General features: G+C 44.1%; 1 protein-coding gene across 2 annotated transcripts in view; it reads right to left on the bottom strand.

The window, feature by feature from the left end:
* ZFP91 (ZFP91 zinc finger protein, atypical E3 ubiquitin ligase) overlaps nt 1-14,858 on the bottom strand; it is a 31,921-nt gene extending 17,063 nt beyond the window's left edge. Inside the window, exons 1-2 of one of the 2 annotated variants that reach the window (XM_084631559.1) lie at nt 13,852-14,858; nt 12,999-13,024 (exon numbers count right to left, since the gene is read on the bottom strand). In XM_084631559.1, coding sequence (XP_084487685.1) covers nt 12,999-13,024; nt 13,852-14,180 — 355 coding nt within the window. In that variant the 5' untranslated portion in view covers nt 14,181-14,858. The remainder of the gene's footprint in view (nt 1-12,998; nt 13,025-13,851) is intronic. The other variant, XM_084631558.1, reaches the window with a different exon arrangement.
* Nucleotides 14,859-15,854: the final 996 nt, after the last annotated feature.

Genomic DNA, 15,854 nt, shown 5'->3' on the forward strand with positions numbered 1-15,854 from the left:
ATTGGCCCTGTCAACACTGGTTCTCCACTTGTGAGGTAACTCCTTTCTCTTCATGTGTCAGTATAATAATGCCTGCATCTGTAATTTTCACTCCATGCACCTGAAGTGGGTTTTTTACCCACGAAAGCTTATACCCAAATAAAACTGTTAGTCTTTAAAATGCCACTGAACTCCTTGTTGTTTCTGTGGATACAGACTAACATGGCTACCCCCCAATACTTGACAGTTATTAAGTGCATCTCTCCCTGACAGTCAGCCTCTCTTGATATGAGGGCTGAATTCTAATAGGAAAACAGCAGCCCATATGCATGTGGGCGTGAAAACCATCAAAAGCACCATTCTGATATCTTAATTCAGAGTCCCAGAATTAATGAAGTCTGATGGGCAAAGTGAACCAACTATTATATCATTGTCCCCCCACCCAACCATCATGGATCTTCAATATATTCGTGTTCTTCTGCACTGCAACAGATTTGTCCAATAATTCAAGAGAGTCAGGTCTCCTGTGAGAAACCTGTGTTCCATAAGCACCAGCTGGGATTTCTACCAGGATGCTGTCTCTGGAGTCCCTATGTGAGGTATTATCTGTTATATCAGCCTCTGGCTAAGAGTGGTCTGATAAAACTTGAAGCTCTACTTCTCTCCAGATATTCGAAAAAGGCACTTACTGATTTCTCCTATTCCAGGGCCTCCTTCTTGTTGTAGAGGAGGTTTGTAGGAGTACTTCTCTACTGTATTCATTTTGCAGTCTCTTTTTTGGAGTCCTCCACAGATAATAGCTCAAATGCTTGTCTCTACTGCTACTCAGAAAGCTTTCTTGACAACAGCAGTACTGTTAAACTGACCTGATTCTTGACAGTTTCACTGCTGTCCAGAAGTAGGGAATAGCAACTGTGAAACAGACAAGTGTTGGTAACTTCACTCTGCTGCTGGTTAAAGTTTAAGCAGCAACACAATAGTTCCCTCTGCATCCTTAGGATACAGCCCCACAGAGAGTCATATTCAAAAGTCCCCACCTAGCCACCCAGACATAAGGTTGAGAAATACTTTTTTTCCTAAAAGGATGAAGACTTGGATTCTGCAGAAATTGTGGCTTAACACTTCCACCCCGACCAGGCAAAATTTCCCTTGATCTCCGGCAAGCGGATTTTTCAAGCCCCGCCGCCAATGGTTAGAATAAGTAATCAATGACTGGGGCTTAGACTGTATGAAGTATTGCAAGTTTACTGTGAAACAGTGAAAAAGATTTATCTGCTGCTCAGTTTATGTTAAGATCTCTAGCCCTATTCTGCTTTACTTCTGTCTCAATTCAAAACGCTCTCATTTTGGTGCAGTTACCAAACAGTCCCTTCATTTAAATACTTTAGGGGAATCTCAAATTATTCCATATCAAGTGCCACTTCTATATAAATGTTAACCCTTGTTCTGCTGCTTGAAAAATGTTTAACCACATTGTAGATTGGACGTATGTCCTACACATTTATTTGGCTGGCAGGCTAGCAAAAGCTAGTATTTTAAACTTTAATCCAGTGAATCAAGTTGAAACAGGCCTCAGAGTTACCATGTATAAAGTACACTCAAAACAACACATGTGGCAATTTCATGGCACTTGTTCAAAATAAAAAATGTTTAATAAGCCATTTCCTGATTTCTCATTTCCATACGGTCCTCTGCTTTGGTATCACTGTCTAGCAAATTCATTGCTCTTTGCATGTTAAGCTGGCTTCTGTACAGCCAAAACACAAATATTTGATGAATACTGGGAAATTATGATAAGTCAAATATTCTGTTTTATATTAAAAGCTGTTGTGAACTAATGTACATCTATTAGTTTAAAATCATTATAAACCCCAGAATTCACTATCCTGGATACATACAGAGCCATGTGTGTAAAAGTCACAGTTGTGTCATGCAAGGTGCAGCTGCAACAAACATTCAGCCTTACTAATAGATGAACTCAGAACAGATGTTCACTGCAATTCATCAGTCCTAAAGAAGAGATCCCAATGAACCACAGTAGGAGTAAGCGTTTTCTCCTCACAGTGCTTAGCCATTTCTGTAGAGGAAAAGAGTGGTTCTTTTGAAGAAGCCAGCCTTTCAATTCAGTATTCATGTGCCCCTAACAATTACAACTCTGCAATCAGTGTCTATAGATCTGAGAATCCTTTAAAGGAAAAAGCAGCACCTTCTTCCACTGTCATATTCTTGTCTAGCTCACATAACCCAATGTGTTAGAGGAAGCTATTACCTTTTCTCTGGAGGTGCTGCAGATATATTACAACTCCACCTGGTACTCCTTCTCTGCTTTGAGATTCACCTACCCCTGGACTGGGCCCTGGGCTACAGCATCCTGTGTATCAACCATGCTTACCAGGAAGGTCTGAGTGAGTTTGGCACCCATGGTTCTTCCCTTCCGGAGTCTATGACCATTTGTGTATAGTGACCAAACAGCCTTTTTAAACTAAAGGATTGTTTATTTTAACAGTAGGAACAAAGCATTTAGAGAAATTTTTTTTAAAACAAACAGTCTATACTCATGTTTAGTCTTACCCAAAGGCTTCCCATCTCCTGATGCTGACCTGGGCATTTGGTGACCTTCTTCAGACACCTCCACAGGTGCCTTACTTTGGTTCTCCTGGACAACTACCCCAAACACCTATCCTTGTCTCCTGACAGAGTCCCTTGTTTAAATTCTGTCTCAGTTTTTTTGGTTTCCAGGTCTTTCCCTATCCTGGCATTATCTCTTAAGTGTTTGCTGAGAAGCAGCTTTCATCTTGAGCCATTCCTCCCTTTCCACTTGTTTACCCTTACAGTCCCCTATTACAAATACATTCACATAGTAAACATCCCAATAATCAGGTCAACATACTGCATTTGTAATTTACTGAGTAGCTCCACTTCCATCACAATAACCATTAAACTGTTTTAAATATTACTACAAGCAAAGAAAATGCCATCCACTGAAAATAAGGGAGTTAGCTGCAAAGATTTGTTATGAAATTTTTATTGTTCCATGCCACGCTAACAAAGCGGACAGAGCTCTGGACATTCAGTGTTTCACTTCTCTCAACTGAATGCGCTCAAATAACCCTCCATACTCAATACAACATCTGCTGGGCATCATGAGTCCCAACTCTAGATGCACAAGGTAAACAGTTTTCTTCACTGTGCAAGTTCTGATTTTGGGGCATTTTTCACAGAGATCAGGAAGTCCTCTCCTTCAAACCCCAAATCATAGAGTTATTCAGTTTATTTTAAATGTATGTAAGGGTAGCTGAAGCAGCCAGATATCAAAAGGGTTAAATGCTAAAGTACTTCTGGCAGCCCTCCACTCTGCTATTGCTTGAGACAACTTTTTCCTTCTGAACTTCAGCTTTCTGCAGCATGGCAAAAAAAAAAAAAAAATCTAATTCCCACAGCTCTCATGACAATTCACTGGAAGGCAACAGTGAAATTTCCACAAGTTTAGTACACTCTCTTATCCATCAGTAGCGTACCATTGTCCGATACCAGCTTTTTCCTTAAGAGGAGTTTTCCAGGAGCTTGGTCTATCTACATTCTTGATCTCTTCAACCATGTCTAGTTGGCAGCCAGTGTCAAGTGGAGTGCCCCAGGGGTCGGTCCTGGGGCCGGTTTTGTTCAATATCTTCATAAATGATCTGGAGGATGGTGTGGACTGCACTCTCAGCAAAATTGCGGATGATACTAAACTGGGAGGCGTGGTAGATACGCTGGAGGGCAGGGATAGGATACAGAGGGACCTAGAGAAATTGGAGGATTGGGCCAAAAGAAATTTGATGAGGTTCAATAAGGATAAGTGCAGGGTCCTGCACTTAGGACGGAAGAACCCAATGCACAGCTACAGACTAGGGACCGAATGGCTAGGCAGCAGTTCTGCGGAAAAGGACCTAGGGGTGACAGTGGACGAGAAGCTGGATATGAGTCAGCAGTGTGCCCTTGTTGCCAAGAAGGCCAATAGTATTTTGGGATGTATAAGTAGGGGCATAGCGAGCAGATCGAGGGACGTGATTGTCCCCCTCTATTCGACATTGGTGAGGCCTCATCTGGAGTACTGTGTCCAGTTTTGGGCCCCACACTACAAGAAGGATGTGGATAAACTGGAGAGAGTCCAGCTAAGGGCAACAAAAATGATTAGGGGTCTGGAACACATGACTTATGAGGAGAGGCTGAGGGAACTGGGATTGTTTAGTCTGCGGAAGAGAAGAATGAGGGGGGATTTGATAGCTGCTTTCAACTACCTGAGAGGTGGTTCCAGAGAGGATGGTTCTAGACTATTCTCAGTGGTGGAAGAGGACAGGACAAGGAGTAATGGTCTCAAGTTGCAGTGGGGGAGGTTTAGGTTGGATATTAGGAAAAACTTTTTCACTAGGAGGGTGGTGAAACACTGGAATGCATTGCCTAGGGAGGTGGTGGAATCTCCTTCCTTAGAAGTTTTTAAGGTCAGGCTTGACAAAGCCCTGGCTGGGATGATTTAATTGGGGATGGGTCCTGCTTTTGAGCAGGGGGTTGGACTAGATGACCTCCTGAGGTCCCTTCCAACCCTGATATTCTATGAGTTATGTAAGAGTACCATAGTGCATCTGTATTTTAGCATGCTGGCTGACCAAAGAGTCCCAGCAGAAGAGAAAGACACTCCACAGACAAGTGCTCCTTGAAGTGAATGCACCAGAACATTGGAGGAAAAGGAAAGTGAAATTCTGGAGAGGTATCAGATACTGGACAGGAAAAAGACATAATTCATCATAAAGACCAAAAATGGGTCAAAACCTTTATTACATTTGTCTTCTGAAAAGCCAATGTAACTTGCTCCATTGTTAAGAGTCACAGTCTCCTGTGGAATCTGCAACTGAAGCTTTAGCTTGACTTCCAAAGTGCACCAGAAATGTATCATTGCTAAAACTTTTCAGCTGCTGTTAGCCAGTGACAATAAGCAGGTTCAATGAATCATGTGATGAGGGAAGAGTCTAAAACAGTATTTTAGAAGTGACTGATTCAAGGGATATTTGCACATTAGAACTGGCTGAGGACAAACATGCCAAGTCACATTCTGCTTAGCTTGGTGGGCTATTTTGATGGTGTCATCCCCATGCACCAGCTCCCAAGAGTGCACAGTTGAGATTCCATCAATTAAAAACAAAAATTCCAATCCTCCCTTAAACAGAAGGATGACAAGAGTCAGTGGAAGGGGGAGGGGTTAAAGAAACAGGCAGACAGGGAAGAAAAAGGAACGAAGAAAGTGAGTTTTAAGTTGCTCCTTTCCCTCAGTGTGGCATGGTACCTTTTCAGCAGCAGTTTGGGGACCCTTTCAACCACTATCACTGTAAGAACTAAAATGGCAATTGTTTAATTTGCTATATTTACTTTTTACAACAGTGTTGTTTTTTAATCTTGAATTGCTGATTTCACTGCCAGTGGAAGCTATATAAAGTTTGCAGACCTTCCCATTATAGACCCATTTTCAGATGTTCATGAACTTTTATTTATGACTCCTATTTAGGATAGGAGCATTTTATGCTCCACCTCAGCCCAAAGGTAATTTTGTTGCAAAAATCCATTTTTCTTTCTTTCTTTTTTTTTTTTTTTAAAGTTGCAACAGTATAACAAATATGCCATTTATCTATTTGTTTCCCACCTCCCCAGGTACAAAAAACCCGAACCATCTAAACTTGGTTTTTAAGTGAGGGGCAGAACCTTTGTTAAATTTTGAAAATTTCATCTTTATATTATGAGTGTTTGAAAGTGACATTCTATGCATACACCCTAGACAATCAGAAATTAACCTGTGTAAATTAATTAAGTGTAAATGAAAAAAGACTCACTTGTGCTTTAGAGTTTCAAGTGAGATATTAATCTGAAGACAAAACTGTATTAACATAAGTTAGCTTTCTGGGATGTATGTTTAGACTTTTAATTAGTACAATCACCTGACTATGAAGTTGCATTAAATACGATTTCACTCTACTGCTGTGGCACAGCTAGGAAATGAGGCTGAAAATGAGGCTAGAGTAAGCCCCTATTTCCTCTGGTTTGCACTTTAGAAACTTTTTGGATGCAACATATAGTGTATTTTAGGGAAGTTCAAGAATGAGTCTGGCTACTAGAGTTATTCAAGTCCAATACACTTTTTCAGGCTTAACTCATAGTTTAAATTTCAGTTTTCAAATCTGTGATGACTAACTCCTAATGAGACCAGTCATCATTCATAAGTAAGTTATAAGCATCTGAATATTCCAGTGGTCCTTAAGCTTCATTGCAACCGCAACCCCCTTCTGAGAACAAAAATTACTACACCCCACCTCTAACAGGTCAAATCCTCATACAATGTCCATACACGTACTTCACGTGTCCTTTTTCATTTTTGACTGAAAAATCCAAGGAAATCCCATCAATGCAGTGGTTCTCAGCCTGTGGGCCCCTTGCAGGCCAATCTGCACATAGCTACAGCCCATGTGACATCCTCAGGGCCATAAAGGTAGTATATATATTGTGTGGATGGGACCCACATAAAACATAGTGAGCTGCATATGTGAACCAGAATGATAAATAGATTGAGAACCACTGCATTAATGCAATGTGAAGGCTGCAGAGTTAAACACAAAGATATAGAAAATACAGAGTTAAACTACACACTCAACCATAAAGGTGACCTGCAAAGGAAATAAAGTGGCCTGAAGCCCCTTTTTTCTTCTTTTTGTAATGTACAAAGACTCAAAAGGTTTCCCAAGACGACTTTGGCTTGTTTTTTCAGTTAGAAATTTAGATCTTGTCCACACTGACAGACCATAGTAACTAGAGAACTATGACATCACAGGAGAACTGAGATAGGAAGGGATTTTTAGTCAGGTTGTTTTAAAATTTATCATCCCTTTAACTCCAATATGTAATGAACACTTGGGAGAAAAGATACATTTGTAATAAGATTTGCCATTCTTCAGTGGTAGTAAACAAGAATCTCATTAACACCTTAATTCTAGGCCTACGTCCCCACCCCTCTAGCAGTATACTCACCACTTCACCTAAGACATAAGCATATAATATATATCTGAGAGCCTCCAGCAAAACACAGAGACCAGACTTGATATTTCTGATCGTTCTAAGGTTAAAAAAATCAGACTGCACCCTTCTTTCAGGCCTTCATTATACATCATAAGCAAGGCTATGTTTTAGTCATGGGTATTTTTAGTAAAAGTCATGGACAGGTAACGGGGCAGTAAAGAAAAATTCACGGCCTGTGACACATCCATGACTTTTACTATATACCCCTAAGTAAAACTTGGGCCGGTGCAGTCCAGAGGCACCACAGGTGGTGGCCCAGGCCCGGCTCCCCAACCACTGCTGGCACGGGGAGGGAGGGGGGGGGGAGGAGAGGGGAAGGGAGGCATGCGACCTGGGACCCCCTGCTAGTACTGGGGGGAGGGGTGGGTGCCAAGCAGCAGTGTGTGGCCTGGGACCCCCGCTGACGCTAGGGTTGGGGGGGGTTGGTGGGGCTGGCAGGCTCCCTACCCAGCTCCAACCAGCATGTCCCTGCAGCTCCTAGGCAGAGGGACCAGAGAGCACAGCGCGCTGCTCCCGCCACATGCACTGGCTCTGCAGCTCCCATTGGTCAGGAACCGCATCCAATGGGAGTGGCACCTGTGGGCGCAGTTAGCGTGCTAAGCCCCCAGTCCCTAAAACATAAGAACGGCCATACTGGGTCAGACCAAAGGTCCATCTATCCCAGTATCCTGTCTTCCGACAGGGGTCAATGCTAGGAGCCCCAGAGGGAATGAACAGAACAGGTAATCATCAAGTGATCCATCCCCTGTGGTCCATTCCCGGCTTCTGGCAAACAGACGCTAAGGACACCATCCCTGTCCATCCTGGCTAATAGCCATTGATGAACCTATCCTCCATGAACTTATCTTGTTCTTTTTTGAACACTGTTATAGCCTTGACCTTCACAACATCCTCTGGCAAGGAGTTCCACAGGTTGACTGTGCAATGTGTGAAAAAATACTTCCTTTTGTTTGTTTTAAACCTGCTGCCTATTAATTTCATTAATAGGAGCTGCAGGGACATGCTGGTGGGAGCCCAGGAAGCCCGCCCCTGCCCGAGGTAAATGTCGCCCCACACACCAACACCCTGCAGAAGTCACTGAATCTGTGACAGACACACAGCCTTGATCATAAGTAAAAAAGGACAAACCCAGTTTTTAAAAATATCCTACAGGTCACCTTTAACTATTCCCTCTTGTTTCTAGCATTATAATACTGTCTTTTGTAGCCCCACTCTATTTCTCAAACAGAATAAGTCTTCTCTGTGCAACTTTAGAAACACAGATGTAGCAAGCTGTAGTACTGTGTACTGTAGTAATACAATTAGGAAGTATCTGTACACAAAGTAATTTCTGTATTAAATGCAAAAAAGTAACAATGCGAAATTAAAGTTGCAATATCAGGGCACTCAAGTCACACTCTGGAAAAGTTAACTGTCATATTAAACATCTTGTATGTTTCATGGAATACCTTAAGAATGCTATCTTTGGGGGGAGGAGGGTGCAATGAAAACGGGAAAGAATAGAAAACTGTACAAACATTGAATGTGGTTGTGATAACACTGGCAGAGCAACATTAACTTTGGGGATTTTGTGACTCAAGTGTCTGATCTTCCAAACTTAATATTGCATGAATGCTAGTTTCTTTTTCCAAAGGCAAAAAGAAAAGTAGGCTTCTTGTACAGTTTACAAGCACTAATGACTGAAGGCAAAGCATATGTATTTTGTGAACCAGTAACTGAGACCTTAGGCTACATACAACTGCAGAGAATCAATCATTAAATGCGAAGTTACCATCTTCACACATTTCCACTACAAGCACTTTGTCTTGAAGTTTCAGATATTCATGTCTTTTCCCCCCAAACTTAGCAAAGCACTTCCTGCTCATTTAAGGCCTTATTTACACATGTAAAGTTTTAAAGTTCAGCTGCTATTCCCTCCTCTCCCCCCCCCACCCAAATTAGCCCACACAGAAGAATCTTTCTTTTAGGATAAGAAAAGGACTTAAAAACAAAACGAACACTTTTCAGAACTTCTTACTGGTGAAAGGCTTTTACTCAAACTTTCCAAAACATTCAGCTTCTGGCAGAAACTAGAGGTAAAATTTTAGCTGAAAATATATCAATGACTAATGCCAGATCAATGGCGGGACAGGGTTTAGAAAGAAAGCTACTTTGTAACTTTAAAGGGGTCTTAAATAATAATAATAATAAACCCTGCATGACTGACGGGTTCAATGTATGAGGTCAATTTTCAATTCATAGATGATGGAAAAGCAAGAATCAAAATTTAATCATTAAATCTACAACCCAGTAGCATTTTAGTTAGAACTGCAGTTTTAACATTTTTTCATGAGAAGAATATCTAAACCCATGTGAAACTGCACATGAACTATAGTACACAGTTTGTCTAGAACTTTATGGATATTAGGTTTATGAAAACTGACAGAATTTAACAGCTATATAAAAAGGACTTACTAATTATACTGAAAAAAACAGTTAATAAAACTAGAGTAGTACTTGTACAAGAACATCTGAAAATACAATCATCCCATAAAATATATTAGGATTCTATTACAGTTGCATGATAAAGCACACAAGCCAGGAAATACAACAATTAAGGCTGACTTTGTAACTTTAACTGCCTTCTTATGTGCTAGTTTTGTATGTGTGATTGATATCAATCATGAAATACAATACACACCTTCTTCAACCTTAACCTTCACAATCTTGCTATCAGGAGCACATAGGCAGACCTTTGTGCCTAAGCACTGAAGTAAATGAGCCCATAGATACACATTACACTAACGTTTTTTATTCTTTTACCCAATACTAGTTTTACTGGCATAGCAATTCCTTATGTTTTTTATTGATAGTGTAAGTTCACTTGTTTTATTTTAATAATTCTGCCATCCCATGGTTCACCCTGCTGGTGTGCAATATCCCTTCTCCCACCCTTTGTAAACTCTGCAGGGTAGCAGTCAACTACTCCTCTACATTTGTGCAATGCCTAGCACAAATGAGGCCCTTATCTTGGTTGGTCTGGAGGCACTATTGATAGAAACATATTAAATAATTATAATAATTCTGTCTGTCCCATTAACTATACATTTTCTTGGCAAGCTGCAGCACAGATGCTTGCACCTCTAAGTACAATTCCAAGTATAAAGAGCTTTTTGAGCTAAACATTTTGATGACCTATACACTGCAGAAAATTTACACTTCTGCTCAGTTGAATACCTAAGATGCTTGTTGTATACATATGGTTTACTGTGTACTTTTCAACTAAGTGATTTTCATGAACTGTTTGTCTGTGTATGGCAGACAAGCAGTCATTACAAGATGCTGTACACATTTATCTAAATCAGTAGTTTTCAACCTGTGGCCCGCAGACCCCTGGGGATAAAGACTATGTCTAAGATTTCCAAAGGGGTCTGCACCACTATTTGAAATTTTTTAGGGGTCCACAAATGAAAAATGGTAGAAAACAACTGATCTAAATAAAAAAACCTATGTACAGTATTGTATTTAATAGTATGTGATAATTAAATACCACCATAATGCAAGTACATAAGGACGCACAGTTAAATTCCACATATAAACTTAATGTTAGCATTTATTGACTTAAATCTTTAAACATGCAACAGCTTCACTCTCCAGGACTTCAGAGGTCTGCTGGCTAGCAAAAACTGCCACTATACCATGTAAGTTACACAATCTGATACTGTTTGAATAGATGTCACCAAAATATTCTAGTCAACACATCTTAGGTGGGAGCCTCTCTCCTGCACACTCTGTGTGGCTGAGAAGGATGCTGGCATCTTCCTATACTATAAAGCTAAGGTGAAATAGACTATGGTAATTTCCCCAGCCCCAAGCATCCCTGTCAATGCACAGTAATATAGCTGACTGGACATTTCCATGTACTCCCAGGTTCACTCAGTAGAAACATGCAAGTGTATAGTATTTGTACTATCATAGGGTCTGGGGTCCCAGCCCTGCAGTAGAAACCCATTATGCTAGGTGCTGTTCAATCACTGAACATAGTTACTTTCATGCATGCTTTGAGCTACAAAAGGATTTTAAGAGGCAAAAAACTCAAAGCAAGTTTTCCTATCAAACAAGGCTAGGCACAGCTCTTCAGTTAGCTCTATTTCCATGCCAAATTTCAAGCTATCCATTTTGGCTTTAGGGCTGGTTCATAAAGAAAACACACAAGAATTTCAATATGGAGAATTTTCCCACTGTTTTCACATTCCAGGGCAGCTAAAGCATTCATCACACAAAGTTTAAAAACAAACTTTAGAAAGAGACTAAACTTGGGAAATTTCTATCGGAAACATGGAAAAGTTTCAGAAAGTTTTAAGTAACTGAAAAAAGTGACAGGCTTCAGAGTAACAGCCGTGTTAGTCTGTATTTGCAAAAAGAAAAGGAGTACTTGTGGCACCTTAGAGACTAACCGATTTATTTGAGCATAAGCTCTCGTGAGCTACAGCTCACTTCAGAAGTGAGCTGTAGCTCACGAGAGCTTATGCTCAAATAAATCGGTTAGTCTCTAAGGTGCCACAAGTACTCCTTTTCTTTTTGAAGGAAAGTGGAATCTTTAGGCCAACTTAGCATGATCACTTAAAAAAGCCTAAACATTTAATAGATTGGGAGTGACTAGATAAAATAATTTACATAAATGTTCAATTATGCTTCATACATTCAGAAAACAGCAATGATATTCCCATTACACATTCCAGCAACCTTAACTCTGACCTAGAAGGCACTAACTCAACGCACATCACTAGTTATGTTCTTTACATAGTAAAATGTGAACATGTATTAGTGGTATATACGCTAAATGAATTCATAAGAACACACTGCAAACCAGCACAGAATTAATTTACCGCTTGGTAGGTAGAAGAGTGACTTATTTTAACACCCAGCTGGACTGAACTCTGAAGAGGCCCCTGGTTTCTCCCTTCTTAAGGTCTTACTATACGCCTGGGATCTAAGGCTCATATTGCTTGTTAACATTGCATCTTACAATCCTTCCTTTTCCTCCTTGGCTATTTATTTGTCTGTCTACAAATGGCAACACAGACTACTGCCAATAGAAAGTTGCAGCACATCATTTGACTAGAGATGCCCCAAGGTTCTTTGGGCACAAATGCCGACAAATCGAAATTAAACTGAACGCTGCAGCAGAGAAAACTGAGCTGTTTGTGCATGTATACAGTCTCTGCAGTCTGAGTTTGCTGGGAGATTTTCCATTCTGTGAGGCTCTGTCCATTTCAGCCTGCCAAACACTACACAATACTTTGTTTTATAAACTGCTTCAAGAGGAAGAAGGAGTAAGCCTCTATCATACCCCTGCTCCACCATTGTCAGCCCTGTGTATCCATTTGTCAGCTTTTTGCACATAATGTTTCTACTCCTCCCATGCTGCCCCTTACACACTGAATGCTCTCCATGATTTGATCCACAAGGCCACTACATTCTCCTCCAAATCTCTCCTCAGTCATTACTGCTGCAGAACCTAGAAGAAACCTACTGTCATCCATGGAGAAGCAGATGGGGCTAGATGACAACATTTACAATAGAAGGCAAATACATATGCATATACAAATATATATATATTGGAATGCACCCATCTCCCTTTCAAGTGTCACACTAGGGCCTGATCCTGTATTATGATGTTCACAGAGACTGTTGAGAACCAGGGCCTTGTAGCTCTTCAGGTCCAGGACTATGTTTATATGGAGCCTACCAAAATGGTACCCCAATCTTGAATGGAACTCAATTAATTGCAATATTAAACACCAAACAAACAAGAAATGTTATCTTAAAATGGAAGATGCATCAGATGGAAGGCTGCCTTAGGAAAAGTCTCCCTTTCTCTGACACCACATGTTAATCATAAGGAACAAATCAGAATGAAGGAGGCATTCAGATCTTACCTTTACCAGCTACTTTATGCTCACATCTGAAAGAAATTAAAAGTAAATATAAGTGACAGATTTCTGCTGCCATATTACACAAACTAACGTTTAACCCCATTAAATTGGAAGGTGAGCTCAATTTCCAAACTGTGTGGGCAGTTCCTAGAAAAAAAATTAAATAAAGGTTCCCTTATCTTGAAATGCTGGTTTTTAACCACTTTCAAATAAAACTCCATGGCATCCCTCCCTCACTGAATAACATCTATGGCTTTCTTAGGGTGATACAAAAATGCTTTTCGAAAACCATCCTAACAAGAGAACTCTTACAGCTATAAAGGCTTGTCCACATGAAAAAGTCATACACGTCTATCCAAGGCATGAACTGAAGCCTCAACCAGTGCAATCTTCTCACACAGACAAGGCCTAAGAGTCTTCATGCATCTTTCAAGCCAGTGTACCCCTCCTCCCCAGCACTACGCAAGTATCTGCCAAATTATCACCATCTTCATTCAATGCCTTTGACTAGCAATGCAGTTTTTGAAGAATGGCAAAGGCTGCACTCTTCCAAGGAGAAGACCCTCTTGTATTGTGAGTGCACATGAACACAGAAAAGTGAAGTACAAGTAAATTATGATAAGGCTGAAGAACAGAGTCTCCCCGTCTCCCCCAGTGTGTGCGCGAGAGCGAAGGGGAGACCCAGAGCCGCCCCCCCCCGCCAGTATGTGTGTGAGAGAGAAGGGGAGATCCAGAGCCCCGTGTCTCCCCCCCGCCCGAGTGTGTCTGTGAAGGTCCCAAGTCTCCCCACCCCCACACCCGCGTCAGTGTGAGAGGGAGGCGATGTCCCGGTTTCTCCTCCGGGCCCGGTACTCACACGGGGCGCGAGGTCCCCTTCTTGCCCCCGGCTCCCTGCGGGGCGGCAGCTGCCGGCGGCAGCTCGGGCGGGCGGGCGCCGAGGCTGCTTCTCCGGCGGCGGGGGTACTCAGCCTTCCTGCGGCGGGACGCGGCGGCGGCGGCTCCCCCCACAGCCTCCCCGGCGGCGGCCCGGCTCCGCTCTCGGCCTCCCCTCAGCACTCGGCTGCCCCCAGACTCCTCCCCCTGCTCGGGGGCGGGGGCGCGTCGGCGGCCGACCGCAGCGGAGGGTGGCCCCTGGGTCTCCACCTGCTCCGCTGCGCCCCCCGGCAGCTCAGTCCCCCCCGGCATCGGGGCGGCGAGCGGAGGGGGCCGCGGCGGTTGCTCCTCCTTGCTCCTCCCCGACGGCGCACCGCCCCCCCCACCCTACGCAGCCGCGCCCGCTCAACTGCAGCCAATTAGGAGGCGCCGTCGGCTTCAGACTGGAAGCAAGACTCCACCCTTTCCCCGCCACCCACCAATCAAGCAGCAAGGGCTGGGGCACGCCACACCCCTCTCCAGAGCCGGCCAATCAGCAGCCTCACCTAGCTCAGTCCGCGCGCAGCTCCCTTTACCAATCGGCGAGCGCAGCTCCCCGGGAACGCGCGCGCTGTCGGTGTGCCCAACCGTGGCGCGCGCCCCTCCCCCCAGCCGATTAACAGTCGCGTCTCGCGCCCAACTCGGTGACCTTTTCACCCACTCTGCCCGGGAGCCCTTGTCGCGCGCGGCTCGGGGGAGGGTGGGCGCGCACCGCGCAGGCGTAATCGCTTCGCCCAGTCTCTGCTGTTACGATCGTGGTTCCTACCGCCCCCGCCGCAGCCTGGGCCCCTCTGGTCCCCCCGAGTCCCTGGTCCGTGGGAGAGGCCGCGAGGGAGCCGGTTGCCCCCGAGACCCTCCCTCTCTGGCTCCCACACCGTCCCCGCCACTCGCGGTGCCGGAGCGGGGGAGGAGTTTTTTTGGCTGTCGCTTCTCCTTTAAGAAAAAAAAAAAAAGCCCTGTCGGGCGGCGGGTGAAAGTCGGTTACAAAATGGCGGCCAGCGCAGGGGGGCGCGGCTTGCTGAACGTTTGTCCACTTCCGCTCCCGCTCGCGCATGCACCCTGGCTCCAAGGTAGGGCATTGTGGGAGTTGTAGTCTAAGAATTCAAAGGCTGGGAGTCGGCTCGTAGGAGAAATTAACCGGGAAGCTGCCCCGAAGGCTGCTGGGAAATGCTCCTCCTGAGGTCATCCTTGCGCAAGGTCTGCCCACTGGGGGCAGTGGTAGCTCCCAGAGCGTGTCTAACCTCCTTTGGCTGCAGTCCCCGGGGCCTCCCACCTGGTATCGTCCTGGGCACAGGGTTCATGTGGGCGGGGGAGGCAGCTTCCCCTGGCAGTGCCTGTGCGACGGGAATATCTTGGTGACAAATGAGCACGACTGCTGCGGCCTGGCCCAGGGCATGGGGCTCAACACTTGCACAATGGTGCCCTCGGGCAGCCAGCTCCACAGAGAGCACCTTCAAGCCCTCCAACAGCTGCTCTCAGAGAGAGACTCTCCTCAGAAGCTGGCCAATGGGGCCATGAAGGGGAAATCCACCAAGCACAGGCTTGAGCTGGCCTCTGCCACTGAGCACTAGCACTGTGTGTCAGCAATACTACCCATGCTGGTGTAGCACCGACAGACCCCCGTCGTTGGTGGGCGGGATCGAACCTGGGACCTCTGGAGCTAAATGCCAACTGACTGTTATCTAAGGCTGTAGAGCAAACTCATTAATCTCTCTCTCTAAGTGGTCTCAGTGCCATTAGGTGGGACAGAACACCACTCCCAGGAGGTGTGTGGGTTACACTGGCACAGGCTTGGCTTCCAGCTAGGCCCAGTAGGGCAGCTCCATGGAAGTGCCCCTTGGCAATATCTTTCAAGGCTCAGACCTCAGCACAACCTCAACGCTTTCCAGGTCTCAGCTCTTGCAGTAAATGGAACCAAGCTCTGGGTTGTGTGACAAGGCATCACTT

Source organism: Lepidochelys olivacea (genome assembly GCF_965140295.1).
Source record: "Lepidochelys olivacea isolate rLepOli2 genome assembly, chromosome: 6".
In the NCBI taxonomy this organism is placed as follows: domain Eukaryota; kingdom Metazoa; phylum Chordata; order Testudines; family Cheloniidae; genus Lepidochelys; species Lepidochelys olivacea.